This window comes from Colletotrichum orchidophilum (assembly GCF_001831195.1).
Source record: "Colletotrichum orchidophilum strain IMI 309357 chromosome Unknown Scaffold_25.1, whole genome shotgun sequence".
Taxonomy (NCBI): Eukaryota; Fungi; Ascomycota; class Sordariomycetes; order Glomerellales; family Glomerellaceae; genus Colletotrichum; species Colletotrichum orchidophilum.
The window spans coordinates 124,732-144,701 of record NW_019172981.1 but is presented as its reverse complement, the minus strand read 5'-3'; the positions used below and the strand labels follow the sequence as shown (position 1 = coordinate 144,701).

Here is a 19,970-nt window from a genome sequence, read left to right as displayed (position 1 = left end):
ACAAGAGCGCAAGACATGACTTAATGACACATAAGCGGAAGACGGCCCAAGGAGACACTGTGATCCAAAAAGGAGCTTATCCCTCTTTTTTTCTTTTTTTTTTCTTTGAGAAACATTTGGGTTCCTGGACTATGAATCTTCTTCTCAAAAATCCACTGATAAACATTCTGTTCTCCATTAGTTACAGTTTCGAATGTTGCTATTCAAAAGGTGTTTCCATGTGCTACTGATTTCAAACGAACACTCAACGGGATTCTGTCCCACAAACCGAAAGCTCTCTGTTTCTCTATCCAAGGCCCGTTTCCCTCACCCAGTTGAAGATCAAAATCATAAACAATTCGTGCCAAGATCAATCTCATCTCCGCATACGCAAGGCTGTTTCATTAACCATGTGTCAGTGGCAGTAATACCTCAATAGCAAGAGGAAACTCATACTTCTTCCCTATGCAGTTGCGAGGGCCAAGGCTGAACGCTTGCAGGGCGTCCAAGTGGTTATGTTCCTCTTTGTTCACGTCCAAGAAACGTTCCGGTCTGAATTCCCATGGTCTTGTCCAGTTATCAGGACTGTGGTTTGCCGACCACTGCTGAACCTCGACGAAGGTCTTGGAAGGGGTCATGGTTAGTTATTGGTCTTCGAATGAGTAGGCCTATTGCGGAAGAATACTTACTCCTTGCGGCACATGCTCCGAGCCAATTTGGTACCCACCTTCCGGAACCTCCCGAACGAGGTTTGAGGCTACCGGAGGATACATGCGCAATGCTTCGTTTAGCACAGCGAGCATGTATGGCAATTTGCTCACCGAGTTGATAGTAATCTCACTAGAACTGCCAAAGGCCGAGCGTACCTCCTCGTTGAGCTTCTGCAGGACCTTTGGATGTCGCAAAAGTAAATATGTCGCGCCAGATAATGTTGTAGCCGTCGTTTCAGAGCCTGCAAGCACCAGAATGAGACCATTGGCTGACAGTTTCTCGAATGAGATATTCTGTCGATGAAGACTACGTTTAGCTTGTATCATTTTACGCCGAGCGACTGTGGGCTCTTCATACCCATTCTTCCTTCTTTCTCAAGAGACCCTCAAACAGGTCCTTTCGGTCCGGGTCCATGTCTAGGCGTGACTGCATCATTTCATCAGTGCTTTCGCGCAATTGCTTCATCGCAGCGAGGCCACCGATTTTGAAGATGCCTTGAACAATGGGATCGAGACCAATGTATTTCATGGCTGTCAAGATGGCATTGAATCGAATCGTTTTGAATATGAAGGCGATCCATGGGTGGTAGTCAGAGCGATTCAGACATTCAAAGGATTGCGCAAAGATGAGGTCGCCAGCGATATCGAATGTCGTCCAATTGTACCAAGCTTCGATATTGATCGGCGCCTCTTTCCTGTCGCAGTTTTCATGCAAGCAAGAAATCAGCTTGTCGATATACTTAACAATGATGCCCTCTTGCGCTCTCATGGAGCTGTCTGAGAATCCGTGGGATAGCGCGCGCCGGTATCGCTGGTGTTCTTCTCGCTCGGCATTGACGATGCTCGTCGGCACCGTTCTGATCGTGGTCGTGAACAGTCGCGACTTGGGAATCTCGTTCTCGCTGAGCTCTTTGCCGATTTGGAAGCCGTAAATGTCCTTCCAGGCCTTCACATCGGTGAAGGAGAGGTGATTGGGGCTGATTCGGACCACGGGGCCATATCGGTCGTGGAGGCGCTGGGTGCGAAAGGCCTGGTAGCCGGTGGCATGTTGCCAGGCCCAGATGAGAGGCGAAGCACGTTGGAGGACGGGCCCGGGAAACCTTCGGAGCGGATGGAGGAAGAGGTTGTATCCGGCTAGAAGCAGTTGCCAGAGGACGGCCTGGCAAGTCAGCCTCACAACTTCAGTCATCCGCTGTGTTTATGTGTGGCAAGCTTCATTACTCACTGTTCCCAAGGCAATTGCGAGAATATGAGAAGGATGCTCTAATAGAATTGTCAAAACACCCGCCATTTTCGTAGTTGGGTCATGGAGATCTCAAGTCTTGCGCGAGTCTTCTTGCGACACGATCAAATAGCAACCCCGCATTGACGTTGGCGCGTCGTTTATGTAGTATATTTTCCCGAAAACGAGGAGCTTTTTGAGCTCCCTTGGCGACAAACCTTTTCCGTTTACTGTCCAATGAACACATCAGTTGGTGCTGCGCAAACTTTCCTTCCTAACCTTGACGCGGACGGGCTTATCTAAGCGGTAGAAGTTTGGATTTATCAGACGTTTGTTTCATTACCACGTTTTTTCCTCCTGACCAATCCACTGTCCGAGTTTGCAACACTCATGCCTGCAGCAAGCGCAAATGTGCGCGGGGAAGGCTGGGATGACTGATCATCAGCGGGCGTTACTCCGCAGTGGTGTTGCACGACCTATATGCTGATTGCTACAAACAATGAACTGTTGATCGAAGGAAGATCATGGCCAAGTAGATACCCTGTCTATCAGAGGTCCCTCTATTTGGATTGAATTGGAGTGAGTTGCTGAGGGGTTGGGCTGCACTATTCAAAGGTCGACGCTATGAACACTCCCTGGATGTTGACCAAGGCAACATTAACAACGATTAGGAACGTTTCCCGCAGATACATGACATTAATAAATGCCGCAAAGTCAAAATCCCTGCTTTATCTGCGTTCAAAGGCAAGGGTAGTCTTCCGCGACTGAGAGTGAGTTGATTCTACGGGAGGCAACGTGAAAGCCCCCTTTGTCGACAACACTTTTAACTACATCATCTCAGATTCTCATACCAATCATCACAAACGCGAATCTTCTCAATTGGGGAGGGATGCTTCCAGAGACGCGGGTTTCGGCCAGAATTGCTCTCATGGTCTACATCAGTGAGATGAGAACATTGAGCTCAGGGGTTTGATGCAGAGATGCTCGCCGGAATAGACAGCGTGAAGTGGGTCTTCGCGATGAGAGCCGGCCGAGACCTCCATATTTCCGGCAGTTTGCCATTCACAATTACGTCATCAGAGGGGTTACGCCGCTACACGTCTTCACCATCACTCGGGCTTCATCATCGCCACCAACGTATCTTGATAGTTGAGCTTCTGCGAACAAACAACAAGCCGGGCACCAATCCCTATTACCCTGACCACCACCGAGTTCGACAAAGACTACTCGCAACATGGCAAACGTGGATACGTCAATCAGCGCCCGTGCCACCGGTGCCGCAGCCGACTTTGCGGCGAAGCACTCAGAAGAGCACCCACTGAAGCTATACGGCGGCTGGTTCTGCCCCTTTGTGCAGCGATCATGGATCGTCCTCCACGAGAAGAATATCCCTCATCAGTACATTGAAATCAATCCGTACAAGAAGGATCCCGAATTCCTCAAGATGAACCCTCGGGGGCTCATCCCGACCTTGGCCGTCCCCGTAGACGTAAAGGGCAACGAGCAACGGCCGCTCTACGACAGCACAGTGGTGTCCGAATACCTGGAAGAAGCGTATGCCGGCAATAACCACGGCCCGCATCTTCTTCCTGAGAAGGCGTATGACCGCGCGAGGTGCAGGCTGTGGATCGATCACATCAACTCGCGCATAGTGCCCGCGTTTTACAAGTTTATTCAACACACGCCGGAGAAGGCGTATGGTATCGAAAAAGCACGTGATGAATTCTTGGGCCACATCAAGGCATTCGTCAATCAGATGGACCCCGAAGGTCCCTGGTTCTTGGGCAAGACGTTCAGTCTCGTGGACGTTATGATAGCCCCATGGGCCGTGCGTCTGTTCCTATTTGATCATTACAAGCCAGGCGGGCTTGGGATTCCCTCTGATGGGGAGGCTGGCGAGGATGAGACGGTATGGAAGAGGTGGAAGCAATGGTATGATGCTATCACAGAGAGGCAAAGCGTGAAGGACACACTCAGTGACCGGGATGCCTATATTGAGGCTTATAAGCGGTACGCCGAGGACAAGACGGACTCTGAGGTCGGGCAGGCGACACGAGGTGGAGGCAAATTGCCGTAAAAAGAGCTCTCTGGGCAAATGGTAACATTCTGACCGCTTCTTATCTCCTCAATTTGGTCAAAGTAGCCGGCGAGATTTGTCAACCCCACTTGGTCCGCTTCGTGGCGGGGGACCTCCCGTTCAGCGCCGGTGTGAGGGGTAGCACTCTTGACTAGCGTAGCCGAAGGCTGGACCAGAGGCAAGCTGGAAGCTAAGATCTACGGGAGCGAGACAACATCCGAAAATGCGGAGAGTCGGGCTTGGGTCGTACGGACGCTAATCAACATTGCGGAGATGGTCTCGCAGTCTCTCGCGACAATTGAGATCCGAGGGGCCGGCCGAGGAAGAAGCCGTAGTCCCTTAAGCTTGGTGCATATGGCCAACGCCTTCCTCGTCTCTGTTCTATATCGATTCTTCATCCACCGCCTCTATACTTCACACTGATGTGCTACGGATAGCCCGTGATAGATAGCCATTTTCCAGTTCCAACAATACCTTCAGGTTACTGCACTGTCTTTGCTTGGAATCCATCTTCTAAGCAAAAGCTGAGAGCTGAGCCCCATAACTGTACCGATTTGTCTTTGCCGTGACGCAGTATTTCTCTGGATATTCCAATCAGAGCCCAAGAGTTTCGCAGTATAATCGGACTTGTCTCCGTGAAGCCATCGTCGACTAGATAAACACACCAATATGAGAGGTAAGACTCAGACCGCGGTAGGGCAAGGGGAAAAAACGCCGCCGGATGCCACCCTCAAGGTCTTCAACCTCCAAATATGCGGGGAAATGCACCGCGACTCCGCACTCGGCGGGGACCCTGAATGGAGATATCGGCAAGGCGTCCGAGACCCCTCCGCTCCGGGATCTACCCCCGTCCGATCTCGGTATGGCTGGCAAGATGACATCGATTGCGGCCGTGATTGGTTCATGATACAATAGAGCTTTCGGGAGCTTGACCGGTCCAGCACAGCCATTGTCAAATAAGACGATGAGACTGCGAAGCTGTCGCACACACCACGAGAAAGCTCTGGAACGCTAAGCTAAATGGTTCAGCAAAGATAATCCTTTTTCGAGAACGTAGACGCAAGCTCCGTGTACTATTTTCTACCTTTGAGCGACTTATCCACTGCATCAGTAAAAATGCAAGTCCATAGCGTCATGAGGTCGACGAGACCAGTTGGATCTTTGAGATCAGGATTGCGCCCTACCAGTGCCCCCGCCGCTGTGACGCAAAGAAGAACGAAGGCAACTGCGCCGTTCAGACTACCTGATCCTAGAAACGAGCCCAACGTAAGTTGAGAAAACAAATCGACTGATAAACCTCGTGCACTAGTTGTCTGATAATCGCTTGACAGCCCACATACACAAAGAACTCCCCAGAGCGCGCAAAGCTCGAGGAGGCCCTCAGGAAGCTGCGCGCTCAGCTACCAGCCAAGAGCGATCTCTTCTTCAACGGCCAAACCCAGGCGGCAGCCAAGTCCCTCGACACCGTCCTCCCTTCCGAGCACAAGACCAAGTTCTCCAACTTCCCCCTCGCGTCCAAGGAGCAGGTGTCGTCCGCAATTGAGTCGGCGTTGGAAGCCAAGGAAAGCTGGCAGAACACACCGTTTGTCGACCGGGCTGCCATCTTCCAGAAGGCGGCAGAGCTCGCCGTGACAAAGTACCGCTATGAGCTCATTGCGGCGACGATGCTCGGCCAGGGCAAGAATATGTGGCAGGGAGAGATTGACGCGGCTGCCGAGTTGGCCGACTTCTTCAGACTTAACTGCAACTTTGCGGCAGAGATTCTCGAAAAGCAGCCCACCCGTGGCTCTGACGGCATGTGGAGGTACGTAAAATGGCAAGCTGTCTGTAATGACTTCTTTGCTCACAAGAATGGTTAGTCGGCTGGAATGGCGTCCTCTGGAGGGCTTCGTCTACGCCATCTCGCCCTTCAACTTCACTGCCATCGGCGGCAATCTTATCTCCGGCCCCGCGCTGATGGGTAACGTTGTTGTCTGGAAGCCTTCGCCGAGCAACATCTACGCCAGCCAGATCCTCTACAACATCCTCTTGGAGGCCGGCCTGCCCCCGAACGTCATCCAATTCGTCCCCGGCGACGCCGAGGAGGTCGCCGACATCGTCCTCAGCCACCGTGAGTTCGCCGGCCTCAATTTTGTCGGCTCCTCCGACGTCTTCCGCTCGCTGTACGCCAGAATCGGCGAGGGTATCGGCAAGAAGACCTACCGCGAGTTCCCCCGCGTCGTCGGCGAGACCAGCGGGAAAAATTTCCACCTCGTCCACCCATCCGCCGACATTGAGCACGCCGTCAACCACACCATCCGCGGCGCCTTTGAGTACCAGGGCCAGAAGTGCTCTGCCACCTCCCGCGTCTACCTCCCCGAGTCCAAGGCCGAGGAATTTCTCTCGAGCTTGACCTCCAAGGTCAAGGAGATCACCATCGGAAGCCCCGACGGCAAGCTAGACGCCTTCATGGGACCCGTCATCCACGAGCGCTCCTTCAACAAGATCAAGAACATCATTGACGAGAGCAACAAGGACTCGTCGCTGAAGCTGGTGGTCGGCGGTACCTACGACGGCTCCGACGGGTACTATGTCAACCCCACAGTCTACCTGGCTGACTCTCCGGACCACCGTCTCTTCAACGAGGAGATCTTTGGTCCCGTCCTCGCCGTCTCGACCTACCCCGACGCCGAATGGTCCTCCACCCTGAAGAAGGTTGACCAAAGCGGAGGCGGCTTCGCCTTGACCGGAGCCGTTTTCGCCAATAACAGGCGCGCCATCCGCGAAGCCGAGGATGCCCTGCGTTACTCTGCAGGGAACTTTTACATCAGTGAGTCCACCCCATGTCCGAGCCCCCCACCGAGTTCATCATGTACACTAACCCATATGCTCTCCCAGACTGCAAGACCACGGCTGCCGTGATCGGCCAGCAGTCCTTCGGCGGTGCCCGTGCCAGCGGTACTAATGACAAGGCGGGAAGCGCAGACGTCATGCGTCGCTTCGTCAGCCCCAGATTGATCAAGGAGGAGTTCTTCCTTCAAACCGAGTTCCTGTATCCCAGCAACAAGTAAGTAGCTTCTGTGGAATGCCGATGAGTCGAGGTTACGGTTGCATGCAAAATGGCGCAAGGCGTAACTTGGGGATAGTCAAAATGAACACGTTTTTAACAGCCATCCCCATCACTTGAGAATTACCATTTGCGCATCAAATGAAATTTGTTGCTTAGGTACCCTTGTTATGCAATGAGTTTGGTATTAACCCTGATACAGATGCGCGGGTCTAATGTGACTGCTTGAAGCTTTCATCGTCCGACTGCTAGAGGAGGACAACGTCGCCTATGTACTTCTATTTTTGGCCCGCAACTGTCATTAACCCTTGACGTAGATAGAGCTGAGTCGGAGTGTCGAGGTTATCACAATGGCGGTAGTTTGATTCTAAAGATGTCAAGTATTAGGGCCACAATCTTACGAGTCACAATGGTACAAACTCAAGCGCAGTGACCAACAACAAATTAGCGGGATTCTGCGGACCTTGGGATATCATTATCGCTATTCCAATGTTTTCCGCATAAATAGTGTCCGAACATGACTATAGAGAAACAAAAATTATGTCTTGACGATAGGGTGGCCGGTTGCGCGACCGGCGTGGTACGCCCGGTCCACTTGGGACACTTTGACCAATAGAACGAGAGCAAATGACGGGTTGAGCTCCCGATGTCTCTTGGACTGATAGTCGGCTCACCGTCCGCCTCGATAAGTGTAGACCCGACCTAAAGCCACGCCTCTGCGCCACAAGCAAGCTCCAGGCATTTGAGTTTCCCAGTCGTGTGGCACGGCAGCACGGCATCTCACATCTCCGCTAGGCGCGGCAACGCTAACCAAATACCCTTGAATGGATATTGTGCCATGAGTATCTCCAGCATCTTGGAATCTGAAGCCGGCGCAAGGGCCCGAAGCAAGCCAGTCCTGGATAGATCATGGAGGCCATATACGACTGTTGGAGAAACTACACTTCAATGGCTAGTAGCGCTGCTCCAGGCCCTGTACTCATACCGACTCAAGAGTGTACTCATGGGCATATCACTGCCGCCCTCATCTCCTACTGTCAGCTCAAATATGGTCTCTGAAATAGAAGTAGTGTTATTAGGAGCAAGTAACTATTTACTGCTTTAGCGGGACGCTGGCCGTCCTCGATTGACGCTTGGGATGGCTCATTGGTGCTTCGGCTTCGCTCCTACCGTTTGGTTCTCTGTTGAAAATCGATGATGTAGATAGAACAAGCACGGCTAGTGAGCCGGGACAAAGCGAGTCTTCTTACGCTTCAGGGAAGAGGTCCCTTTTACTTGCCCTCTGGTGACGACAATTCTGAATCTCGTTTGTCAAAGGTCCATGACTGTTTGCGCTTTCCACATGCATCGCATGGCTGGGAAAATGAGCATTTGATTTTCTGTCGCCGACAAGGCACACAGCTGTCATCGAGGCACAAGTCTCGCTGCCAATAAGAACGGGAAATCCCAGGGTATAGCCTCAACTGTGATGTGACGTTTTTTCGCGAAAGCAGAACGCGGAGTAGTGGTCCTCTTCGAACCCTCGAACAAGAGGGTTAGCTTCTATACATCTATCTCAGTCTCCTAAAGCTATCCCGAGATGCGCAAGCAATAAGTAGGCGTCGGCTTTCCAACCAAGATGCTCTGCATGAAGACTAAGACCGATGCCAGAATGCTGGCGGCCAGCGGGGACTTGGCTGCAAGATACATAGGCCGCGTTGATAGTAGCCATGTTCCGTGAAGGCTAAGGCGGTCTAGAAGGTTGTCACATGAGATACGGTCTGAACTTTAGAGACCTTCCATACATCGCTGCATTGCGTTGTCAGCATTGTGTTGACAGGTTTCTACATGTCGGTGGACATCTCGAGCGTCTGTCAATGGGGAAATTAAGCGCAGTATCCTCTGTGACTGCGAGGGATACGACGATTCAAGTGACCAAGACGGAAAACTCCCCCCACGCTATCAAAAGCCCGTGGGTCTGTAGATAATTAAGCACCGAGAAAGAGGACTGGGGGCTGACTTTGCAGTTTGTTTCGCGGCAAGAGAGCTCTGTTTAGGCCTATCAATTACCTGGTGTCATACTTTATGCTCTGTACTAGTCGATCACTAATTACGGGCCGTCCGAATGCCTATTCTGATGTAGCCCTTGTCCCCAGGTGGTTATCAAATGATGGGCAATTTGTCGCCGAAATGCAGGTTTGCCCGCCATCCGGGGAATCTCAAACTCCTTCTCTCTGGGTCCGGGGTGGCAGCAGTATGGATTGTCTGAGAGTTCCTGTTGCTAACGGGGTGGTGCGATTGTCATCTCACGTGGTCTTGATTCTCCCCGTGGGGAAGCGAAAGTCAACCCAACGTCTCGAGGCAAGAATCCCCGGCATCGACAACGTTGTTGCTGCACGAGTGACTAAGAGGAACTCATCGTTACATGGGCTTTGGGATGGATCATGCTCTGTTTCTCTCTCGAGTCTCACGCTCTCATATGCCGGCTTGTGGACGTGAGGTGGCGTGTGCGAGAGATGAGGGGAAAAAGTCAAGTCAGTCAATTGTCGGGATGACCTCCCGACTTTGCCAAGATGGGGCGGGAGGTCTACTGGGTGAGGATCCGGCGGTATGAGTTTGAAACGGAGGCTCCGCCTAAGCAGGGATCTATGCAGCGAAACTATCCTTGCCCCAAAGGAAGTTGTCCGCGAGTCGTGACGACGGCGCCTCCGCTTGCGCGACTTCTACGCCAAGTCCAAGTGTCTCTGTGGACAAGGGAAGAAGAAAAAAATTGGCCCATTTTGTGTTATTAAACCTGTCCATGTCGCATTCTACTCTTGCGACGATCCTGTGGAATCCCGAAAGTGCAGTGGCCTTGGGACTTGCCAACTCTTATCCGGCCTTTCCGTCCGATCTATCCCACGAGCGTGCTGAGGGTCAATGAACATTCGCGGACTCGGCTGAAGTCTAAAGATAGTAGATAAACAAAGTTACCCGGTGAACACCTTTTTTTTAAACAAAAAACGCAGCATTGATGATTAGTAGAAAGATATTAGGATGGCACCCTGTCATCCCATGGTAGTCGAGCCTTCGACCCTCCCTAGTGAGGCGTATTTTCCACACCAACATTTCTTCGAGAAATCCCGCGCGAGTCATTTTTCTCCCCCTGAACCCTTGGGAAAGAAGGCATCGTCCCGCTGTGACGTAGGGGGCCCCCCGTTGCGAGGCAGTCTGGGGAAAATATGGGGTATGTTCTCCCTAACTGGTACGTAATCTAAATCAAGCGATAGCCGGCTCTCTGAAATTCAGTGCAGGACGAGGCCTGTCAGGCCGATGAAAAGACAGAATCTTGGCAGCACATCCCGGCTTTTCTCCTGGGAGTTCGAGGCTGTACGAGGAGAAACCTCGCGCTTGGACTGGTTTTGTACAAAAGCGCATCATTCCCAATCCCAACTTGGGAATGAATCTTCTCGTCACGCCTCTAGGCTATCCAATCTCTTCAGTGAGCAATATTGGCAGTTTGTTTTAGTGTCAATGCATTTCATCGTTTGCTTGGCCATTCATTCCTTGTCTCAAGCTGTCTAACGCCATCAACAACGACAACGACATATGACTTTCCTGTTGTCCTTCAACTTTGACTAGTCCAAAAGACGCTATCGACGAATTCCTTGCTTCACATGTGACCTGTGTCTCTGAAAGACTCGAAAAGTCACAGTGGACTGATCGACCGCATACGAACCAACGTTACGTGAAAAAACAGCTAGGCTTCATCAACTGTCAAAATGACGCAAATGAAGAAGGAGGATATCGAGGCACTGGGACCCGTCTCAACGCACTCCCAACAAGGCCAGGTCTTGGAAGACTTGAACACGTCCTACGATGCCGTTTTTGGTGAAATCAAAGAGGGTGGTCCCAACTACCGCAACGTAAGGACCGATTCGGAAATTCTCGGCCAGGACGCCTGCCCCCCTCTCGGATACTAATCAAACTCAACTAGGTTGGCTGGAAAGGAACAGTAGCCCTCATGATGAAGACTCAAATCGGTCTGGGTGTCTTGTCCATTCCCGGTGTCTTTGATGTCCTTGGCATCGTGCCAGGCGTGATTGCCCTGTGTTGCATCGCCGCCATCACTACGTGGTCTGATTACATTGTCGGTGTCTTCAAACTCCGCCACCCCGAAGTCTACGGTATCGACGACGTCGGACGCCTCCTCTTTGGTCGTGTTGGCCGCGAATTCTTCGGCGTCGTTTTCTGTCTTTGTGAGTATCTTGAGGTAGTTGATTGCTTGAGAGAACCACGCCGAGACTAACCAGATTTCTCCCACCAGACTGGATCTTCGTTGCCGGCTCTGGCATGCTCGGTGCCTCAATTTCCCTCAACTCGATGTCTCTTCACGGTGCATGCACCGCTGGCTTCGTCGCTGCGGCCGCCGCCATCGGATTCTGCTTCGGCAGCATCCAGACCCTCGGAAAGATTACCTGGTTCGCCTGGATTGGCCTCATCTGCATCATGTCTTCAAGTAAGTTTCCCATTTTCCTCGGCAAACCTTCAATACGTGGAACACAGATCCTAACCACGCCTACGCAGTCTTCACCCTCACCGTTGCCGTGGGTGTCCAGGACCGACCGGCTGCCGCGCCCCAGACGGGCCATTGGACGTCGGACTACAAGATCGTCGGAAGCCCAACCTTTGCCCAGGCCTCCTCGTCGCTTTCGACCCTCGTCTTTGCCTTTGCTGGCACCCCTGCCTTCTTCTCCATCGTCTCTGAGATGCGTGACCCTCGTCACTACACGCGCGCTTTGATCATCTGCCAGACCGGCGTGACGGCCACCTACATTGCCATCGGATGCGTCGTGTACTACTTTTGCGGTTCCTACGTTGCTTCGCCAGCTCTTGGCTCCGCCGGTCCGACCATGAAGAGAGTTTGCTACGGTCTCGCGTTCCCCGGCCTGGTTGTTACCACCACTCTGGTTATTCACGTGAGTAGACTCCTCGGCCTTCTGCCCCCCTTTATGTGTACCGCTGGGCATCGTTACTGACATGAATGATATCAGCTGCCCGCCAAGTACATCTTCATCCGCTTGTTGCGTGGGTCCCGTCACCTGACCGAAAACACCATGAAGCACTGGGGCATCTGGCTCGGATGCACCGCAGGCATCACCATCATTGCATACATCATTGCCAGCGCCATCCCCGTCTTCGACGGCCTGGTGTCCCTCGTCGGTGCACTTTTCGGCACTCTCCTGTCTTTCCAGCCAATGGGCTGCATGTGGCTGTACGACCACTGGGCCGAGGGCAAGATGGACAAGAGACCTCGATGGATTGCCATGGTCTGCTTCAGCTGCTTTGTTGTCATCAGCGGCACCTTTTTGATGATCGCTGGAGCGTACGGCTCTATTGTTGGTATCATGGACAGCTACAAGAAGTCTGGCGGATCGGCCGCGTTTTCTTGTGCCGACAACTCCAACTCCGTATCCTCTGCCCATTAGCGTCTTGTTCGCATGGTCACTTGGGGTTGGGCGAGCATTTTTTTTCCGCGGGAAAAGATCCGCTGCTCGTATCTTGCAAATATACCCACTATGTTCTGTTCCTGACCAATTTGCAGACATTAGTATTTCGCGGTGACATGCTTGCAAAATTTACCTGCTTGGCTGTGCTTTGATTGCGCCCATGGCACACATTATGATGAGCAGATTTCTGGCCGAGTCAAACGCCGTTGAAGAGGCAGCAGCTGAAACGCAAAGTTTTCTCGAGAAAAACGGGGCAAAAAACTTTCGCGGATCACTTGTCTATTAAGTTGTATAAATTATAATTGACATGCCCCTTAGCCCCATCCCTGAACCCTTCCGGGAATAGATCTGTGGGATGCGGGAGGACTTGTTTGAAAGCCGTTATCCAGGGCGTTCCCTTCGCCACAGGAATAGTAGCATCATACTCCCCAACCTTTACCCCACTGTGTACGGTGTGTCCGATTCGAAGTCTGATAGCGGTTCCGTGAACTCGAGGACACTGACGCCCCAAAAATCTGCGCCTTTTGGAGTGTACCGGGCTCGTCTGTGTTTGAACTGCCGTCTTGATCCGTTCACCAATGTCGGCCAATTTCCTTTTCGTTTCCAGTCTTGGTCTGTAGACCAACTGAGCTTGTGTCGACCAGCGCAAACAACAAGCTTTCCCACGTCAGGGTTCTCCTGGCAGGCAGACATGTGGGAAATATACCCGGAGTTATGGCTCAGGCGACGAGCGCCGCTGGTAGAGATCACGCGAGGAGGGGGGCTGGAAAGACGCGGTCCTTGTTGACAATCCCGAGATAGCCTGCGCCTAAACACTCTGGAGAGATTTGATCATTACGAGCAACGTCGCAGCGGAGTGCATCGTGGAGGTTGGAGAAGGTGAAATTTCGCGTAACCAGGGAGGGAGACAGTATGATGAGGTGACATGATGGTGAAAGACAACATGCATGGTACAACTCAACAGGAACACTTGCGTCCTGTTTCGGCAAATAAAAAGCAGATACCAAAACTTTAGGACGTGCTACTGCAGGAGAGGATCAGCTTTCAAATGTAAGCGCGCCCACCGACTAGGCCCAATTTGCATCGCCCAAGACAGCTTGCATACCTTTCCTGGCTATGTGCTCTCTGGACTTCCGAATCTAGACAATATTTGTAGAATCCCATGCTTCCCTTCGTATAGCTCAGATCTCCAACTTGTTCAAGATTCACCGGGATGAATCACCAAGGCTAGGCAGTGACATACCCAGACTGGCATTCCAAGACAAGGCACAAGTTTGACTATAAAGAAGGGTACTCTCTCCTCCGTGTAATCTCTTCTCCTCATGAACTCAACACGCACATCATCACAACTACCATCCTCATCACCAGACAAAAACCACGTCTCAAACCTATGAACCTCTTTCAACATGCTCTTCAGCAACATCCTCACCCCCGTCGCCACCACCACCCCCCCCTTGATCCCCCCGGCTCTGGCCGACGACATGACGGCCAAAAAAACGCGGCAAAACCAACTGCTCCGACGGCGGGGGCAAAACCAGAGGGTACAATAGAGGCATCTGCCACGCCCTATACGAGACTGACCACGGGATAAGAATCATCGACTACAACACTAATTGCAAGAGTAAGACGCAATCATTTCCAAGTCCCCCGGAATCGAAGCATCTATCCAAAGCTGCCTTCCTAACTGTCATGCTAGTGAGAGGATACCCGGATGGGAACTGCAGGGGTAATGTGGTTACGGCTTTTAGTACGAGGCAGTGCCACTCGTTAAAGGGAGTTTGGTCTATTCGGGTCGAATGCACTTGATCAGACAACACATCCACCGGAAAAATCATTAGTAGATATACATGTGCTTTTGGGGGGTTCAGAGCTAATGTCATGATAATACATGATTCACAGTGGGGGTGACAGAGAGTGGCTTGTAACCAGGTAACCAGAGAAACAGGACCTATGAATCAATAACGTCATACGATATTTGTATCGTGTACACTATCACTTCGTCGTATGTGCTCAATCAACCTCCTGCCTTAAAGCCTTCATGTAGACACACTTTCACATCCCATGCCTGCCACGACTCCGTGCGTGTTTGGCCGAGTTTCGAAAATTAAACATACTCCGCCGTCACCGTGTTGTACCGTTGGTCTAGGGAGAGTCAGTATCCATATCAAGATGCACTTTGAAAAGTAACTCACTGTTATAGAGCAACGTGTACGTGGTTGAGGCCGAAAGATACACGGCCTCGATCTTACAGTTCAGCTCGTAATACCACTGGCCATCAAGTCCCTGGCGGCGGGAGAGCATATGCTCAGGAATGTGTCCAACATCAGCCTCGACATGGACAAGCATTGACACATTCTCGTCTCGGGCAACAGGCGCCATTCGTTGGTTGCGATCTGCGTAAATATCCATCTTGATCTTTTTGATACGGCCCTGGCTGACCAGACCAGTCCACACAAAGGATGTGTAAAAGGGCTCGTTTTCGGAGACGTTATCGCCGCGTTGGATGAACCACTCCATGGTGTACACTTTGTAACAACCATCCAAGCCGCACCAATGTCGCTTCTGCTCGAGATGCTTGTGCGCCTTTGCGTCGTACTTGCTGCGCCACTCGGTGCCGTAGTGCTTCCTGGCCTTGCGATTCTGAACCCTGACTTGCGTGAGCTTGTCGGGCGATACTTGAGCCAAGCCCTTCATGACGGCGCCTTGAACCACAGCCTGCCAGGCGTTGGGCGGCTGCATGATCTGAATGCTCTTGTCAATAGCGTTGCGCAACCGCTCCTTGAGGTAGTTGGATGCGCCGAAGCCGCCGACGAGGAGAATAGCACGAATCGGCACATTGCTTGCTGTGATCTGGTCCTTGACAAGCTTGATGCACTCCAGGACAACAGGTTCAAAGATGGTTTGAAGATCCGACGCCTTCAATGAGAATCGACCGCGATTGATTCCGAGCTCTTTATTGTTGGCAAGACCACCGACTGGAATCGTGTAGGTATCATCAGGAGCGGCGCCGAGGGTGAATTGTCGCTTGACCTGCGCACCATTAGTCAAAGAGCTCTAATCAAGATGATAATAGGGATCAAAGTATTGACGAAGGTGCACACTTGCCTTCTTCTCGAACTGTTCCATAGCTTCGGCCATGATCTCGTCGTCGAATCCATCCTCTTTGCCCAGCTTTGCCTTTAGGAACTTGGCAAAGCGCATGTTGAGAAATGTTGATCCGCACAGCGCACCAGAGCCAGGAGCAGCCTCTTGAACTTCCAGGATGGGCTTGAGACTTGTAATAGTGTAAGAGATCAGGTCGACAGTGCCGCCTCCAGCATCAACCACTACCACAGTGTCGTCAACCTTGAGGCCATGTGGGTCGAGACCATGCAATGCGTAAATCGCAGCGGCTTCTGGCTCGGAGACGAGGTGGATGGGAGCGACAGCGTTAGTAGTGGTGTTGAGACCAGCTGCCCTTTGGCAGGCTTGTTTGGTCTTGTCCTTGGCGAGATCTGACCAGATAGCAGGCACTGTGACGACGAACTCCAAGGGAGTGGTATTGACAACCTGCTCCCCGAGCTTCTCCTTCAGGGTGTACAGCAGATGGTCACCCAGAGCCGAGATGTAGTCCGTCACGAGCTTGTCGACATTGCGGCCACCTCTAGCCTCTGAAGATACAGATTGACCCATGCTTTGAAGAGAAGGATCGAGATCGCTGGACTGGATTAGCTCCATTCCCTCCAACATTTTGCGAACCAAGTACGCCGAGAAGATGTCTTGGTAGGGATAAAACTCACAGCTTGAACCACTCGACGACTTCATCTTGCGGTGCAGTGACGGGGATAGAAAAGCCCCATTGAACTTGGTCGCTGGCATATCGAAGCTTGGTAGGGACTTTGTCGGAAGATTCGCCCTCGCGAATAGTCTTGCTGATGGGCCAAGTGGTGATGGCAGTTCGTCGGTCGGGACGTTGAGTTTCTGCCCAGGCCACTCCGGAGTAAGTGGTTCCGAAGTCGATGCCGACAATGATTTTGCGCTCGCTGACGGACAGCTTCTCAAAGTTGTCCATGGCTAGTGATTGCTGTGCTGTTGGGTATCGCTTGAATTTGAACAGGGTATCAAGAGGTAAAGGAATAGTCGCGGATGTATGTGAAAGCAATGTTTGAATATCGTCCGGATGATCAGCCGGCAAGGGAGGTCAGGACAGAGGGAACCTTTGGTATCGATATGACAGAAAGCAAAGGCTCGCTTCCCGAATGAAGCTGTATCCGATTTGGCTTGAAGCGCCTGAAGCTGAGGTGAAGGTAGATCCAGTGGCGAGAAGACGAAAAGTCCAAAGTAAACAGAGACGGGAAAGAGGAAGTAGGTGGATCGCAGAGTGTAGGAGGGAGGGCGATGTCTGAAGCTGGTTCTCATCAAGCTCGGTGGACAAGAAGTGCTTGGGTAAGGAGGTAGAGGTCAGAAGACGAAGGGAAAATCTGCCTTGATGAAGCTTGGGTACAGGAGTTGAGGGCGCAGGGCAGTAAGAGGCACTGGCTGAACCTTTTTGCTCTCAGGTTGTGGATGGGCCGCGCCTCGTGCAAGGTCGGCAGGATGCTTGCTATTCGAGAATACTGTAGGCAGCTCCGCTTGAAGCATACAAACGACCATCAAATCCAGACAACCAGCCCTTTGAAGAACTGACTGCCTCATGCGTCAAGCTCATGCGGGTCCTGGTTTGTTAGATGCATCTGGATGCATCTGGGTGAAATGCAGCGGCCGCCCGCGTGGTAGGTCTAAGCGCCGAGAAAGTTGTCCTTCATGCCATGTCTGGTAGCTCAGGCGTTCTGACGGAGCATCACTCGGTCCGTACCATGTCCCTCGAAGTCCAGGGCGTACAATTTTCACTGCTTAATAACATAAATCAATGTATGTAGCTGCAACACAGCTTGTTGGACTAGGTACTTTGATGAAGTAGATTAGTACTTCCCACGTCAAGGGGAACAACCAGGGTGTTCAGCCTTATAGGAACGTACCTCGGCACTGCCCCACCTTACCGTTAGACGCCCCCACTTTGCGGGGCAATGAGGGCAGGCAGCTTCGAGGTGACAGTCGACCTTCACCGAAAGCTGCCTCGGATTCAACCCGATGTAGAAGCTAAGGTCAGGTAATTTGCCTCACCTTAGAATTCGATCAAGCTGAATCAGGGAGGATGCTCTGGCATCTTCCCTATTCTAGGTTACCTTCTCCAGCCTCGGGCTTTCATGACACCTTGGTCGGGGTTTAATGGCCTTGGCCACCAGTCCCGGGCATGAGAGACGGCATTGTCAGGTACCTTTACCTTACTCACTCGGTTCTTCATGGCCCCCGAACCTTCCATTCTTCGCCGTGCACGTTTCCCCGGGCCTCTCTCTCTTGCGGCAACGTCTCATCTCAGTTCTTCCTCCAAGTCGTTCTTCTGATGCACAGGTAGACTCGGACCTCTTTTTCGTCCAAACTTCCCCTCCGTTGCTACCGCCGTCTGGCATCCCTCGTCGAAAATATGGAAGATCTTAGACAGGCAGACCCGACTCTTCCGCAGCATCGCGAGGGTAACAAACCCCCCATTCCGGACAAGAAGCCACTCGACACTGACGCCGGGTCCATTGCCCTTGACGACATGGGACTTACCTACAGTCCCGCCCCCAAGAACCAAGTCACTGTCATCATAGAGCCGGCTAGCCCGTTCGCGAATTCTGAATCTGACATGATGGGCTTCACCAAGGTCGAGATGCCTGCTCCGGAGAATGGTGCTCAGAGCAGTGGCCCAAGGCAAGCTCTGCCCAAAGGCCTCGTTGCCACTCGCTTCAATAATTATCCTGCCTCCCATTCTTCTCGTCAACCCCTATCCCCTTCTTCGACGGTGACCTCTTCTTCCTTTGTTGAATGCGATCTCATCGACCTTGGGACTGACGTTTCCTCGCCTTCAAGAGAATTTTCCGAAAAGGACGTCAACACCACTGCACGCGACGGCGAAGACGAAACAGAGGTCAGCCAAGAGTTACTCCTACGCCGTGAAATCGAGGAACTACGTTACAGACTCAAGTCAACAACGGCTCGAGCCGAGATTGCCGAGGAGAAGGTTGAACGAGCGGAGCAAAGAATCGGCGAGATCAAGTCTACCGTGACCTCGACCGTTACAGAGATCAAGAACGATACGGGGCCTCTCGCTACAAAATTCGATGAGCTCGAGACGGAGAACTCAGCTTTGAAAGAGCAGCTCAGGGACGCCCAATCTCACATCTTCAGCTTGCAGCCCTACCGCAAGGAACTCACACCTGAAGAAGTCGGGCGCGTGAGTACCCTCTCGCGGCCAGCACTGATATTGTTTTAACAAGTCTCCAGGAATACGATGATCTTATTGAAGGCATCAGCGATTGGGTAACCAAATTTATGGACCCATTTCTAGATGATCATGAAAAGGGGGTCGAAGATATCATGATGACTGCCCGCAGGAAGCCCACCGACGCTCTCAAGTTGAAGCGGATCATACATCTATATCCTGACCTTGTTCATGGCGCAGTATTCCCAGAAACGGACGAAGATATTGCTGTCGCGATTATCATGAGGTTTCTCAACGACAACATTTTTCAAAAGATTTTGTACGGCGCCATCACCAACTACGTTGAGGTCCTCAGCTTCGTGGAAATAGCACTGCAGAACCACGTTGATCCCAAGCGAGGTACGAGCACTCTTTGCCCTACTACTCTTTGGATTTTCATACTGAATTCTTGGGGCAGACCTCTTCGCGATCAGAACATGGACAGCAGAGGCATACAACGCAATCTTGAGCTCCCGGGAGTTCAAGGGCTGCCGGGAGAAGAAGATGCGTGAACTCACAATCGAGCTTGCGGGCATTTTCAGGATCTTCAATCGGAAAGACAAGATAGATGGATTTTACAAAAGCTTCGAAGAGCATTGTATCAGGCCAGCCATGCAGCTCTACGAGAAAATACAGGTTTCCACCAACCATTTCTATTTCGACATCAACCCATACATCATGTGGGGCGGGGACGACGAGATGCAAACGTCGACCGACTTCCTCGACAACTTGCACGATCTCGACTGCAAGAACATTCTGCAGAACCGCAAAGCCTTCAATCTGGCCAAGATCGACCCGCAGCCTACCAAGAAGGAGCTGTATCACCACCTGCTCAACGTTTGCACCCTCACACCGGCGCTCTACATGCGACAGATTGGTCGCAAGGACGTCATCAAGGAACCGCAGCTTGTGCGGCGTCAACAGATGTTGGTGGCGTGGGGGCCGCAAGACAAGCGTGACACGTTCCAGGAGAATGGTGATCGTACGCTGCTGAGCCAACTTTACTACGCAAAGAGCGATCGAGAGAGGCAGGAGGCCGGTGGATGGACGAACTTCCGTTGGGGAGGCTAGGGGCATCGCAAACGGGTGGTGTCTTTCTTTTTCTCCCCAGGCCAGCATTGATCTTATAGCACATTCTGTATATAG

At 52.0% G+C, this 19,970-nt stretch overlaps 8 protein-coding genes across 8 annotated transcripts; 5 read left to right on the top strand and 3 right to left on the bottom strand.

The window, feature by feature from the left end:
* Positions 1-203: 203 nt before the first annotated feature.
* Positions 204-359, bottom strand: CORC01_03996 (isotrichodermin C-15 hydroxylase; the record flags this gene model as incomplete). Its single annotated transcript, XM_022615645.1, has 1 exon — positions 204-359. The coding sequence occupies one exon, from the start codon at positions 357-359 to the stop codon at positions 204-206; it is 156 nt and encodes a 51-aa protein (XP_022477822.1).
* A 24-nt stretch (positions 360-383) lies between these two features.
* Positions 384-1,980, bottom strand: CORC01_03995 (isotrichodermin C-15 hydroxylase; the record flags this gene model as incomplete). The annotated part of the gene is made up of 4 exons (XM_022615644.1): positions 384-602; positions 669-983; positions 1,048-1,848; positions 1,915-1,980. The coding sequence occupies 4 exons, from the start codon at positions 1,978-1,980 to the stop codon at positions 384-386; spliced, it is 1,401 nt and encodes a 466-aa protein (XP_022477821.1).
* A 1,165-nt stretch (positions 1,981-3,145) lies between these two features.
* On the top strand, positions 3,146-3,988 carry CORC01_03994 (glutathione S-transferase; the record flags this gene model as incomplete). The annotated part of the gene is made up of 1 exon (XM_022615643.1): positions 3,146-3,988. The coding sequence occupies one exon, from the start codon at positions 3,146-3,148 to the stop codon at positions 3,986-3,988; it is 843 nt and encodes a 280-aa protein (XP_022477820.1).
* Positions 3,989-5,122: 1,134 nt separating this feature from the next.
* On the top strand, positions 5,123-7,038 carry CORC01_03993 (1-pyrroline-5-carboxylate dehydrogenase; the record flags this gene model as incomplete). Its single annotated transcript, XM_022615642.1, has 4 exons — positions 5,123-5,254; positions 5,320-5,792; positions 5,848-6,797; positions 6,866-7,038. 4 exons carry the CDS (start codon positions 5,123-5,125, stop codon positions 7,036-7,038), a joined length of 1,728 nt encoding a protein of 575 aa, XP_022477819.1.
* Positions 7,039-10,774: 3,736 nt separating this feature from the next.
* CORC01_03992 (transmembrane amino acid transporter) lies at positions 10,775-12,481 on the top strand (the record flags this gene model as incomplete). Its single annotated transcript, XM_022615641.1, has 5 exons — positions 10,775-10,918; positions 10,990-11,251; positions 11,320-11,511; positions 11,580-11,971; positions 12,047-12,481. The coding sequence occupies 5 exons, from the start codon at positions 10,775-10,777 to the stop codon at positions 12,479-12,481; spliced, it is 1,425 nt and encodes a 474-aa protein (XP_022477818.1).
* Positions 12,482-13,987: 1,506 nt separating this feature from the next.
* CORC01_03991 (uncharacterized protein) lies at positions 13,988-14,308 on the top strand (the record flags this gene model as incomplete). Its single annotated transcript, XM_022615640.1, has 2 exons — positions 13,988-14,123; positions 14,199-14,308. Coding segments are annotated over 2 exons (246 nt in total), but the record flags the coding sequence as incomplete, so codon positions are not given.
* A 298-nt stretch (positions 14,309-14,606) lies between these two features.
* Positions 14,607-16,553, bottom strand: CORC01_03990 (uncharacterized protein; the record flags this gene model as incomplete). The annotated part of the gene is made up of 4 exons (XM_022615639.1): positions 14,607-14,644; positions 14,695-15,554; positions 15,621-16,199; positions 16,282-16,553. 4 exons carry the CDS (start codon positions 16,551-16,553, stop codon positions 14,607-14,609), a joined length of 1,749 nt encoding a protein of 582 aa, XP_022477816.1.
* Positions 16,554-18,005: 1,452 nt separating this feature from the next.
* CORC01_03989 (uncharacterized protein) lies at positions 18,006-19,895 on the top strand (the record flags this gene model as incomplete). Its single annotated transcript, XM_022615638.1, has 3 exons — positions 18,006-18,797; positions 18,848-19,184; positions 19,243-19,895. 3 exons carry the CDS (start codon positions 18,006-18,008, stop codon positions 19,893-19,895), a joined length of 1,782 nt encoding a protein of 593 aa, XP_022477815.1.
* Positions 19,896-19,970: the final 75 nt, after the last annotated feature.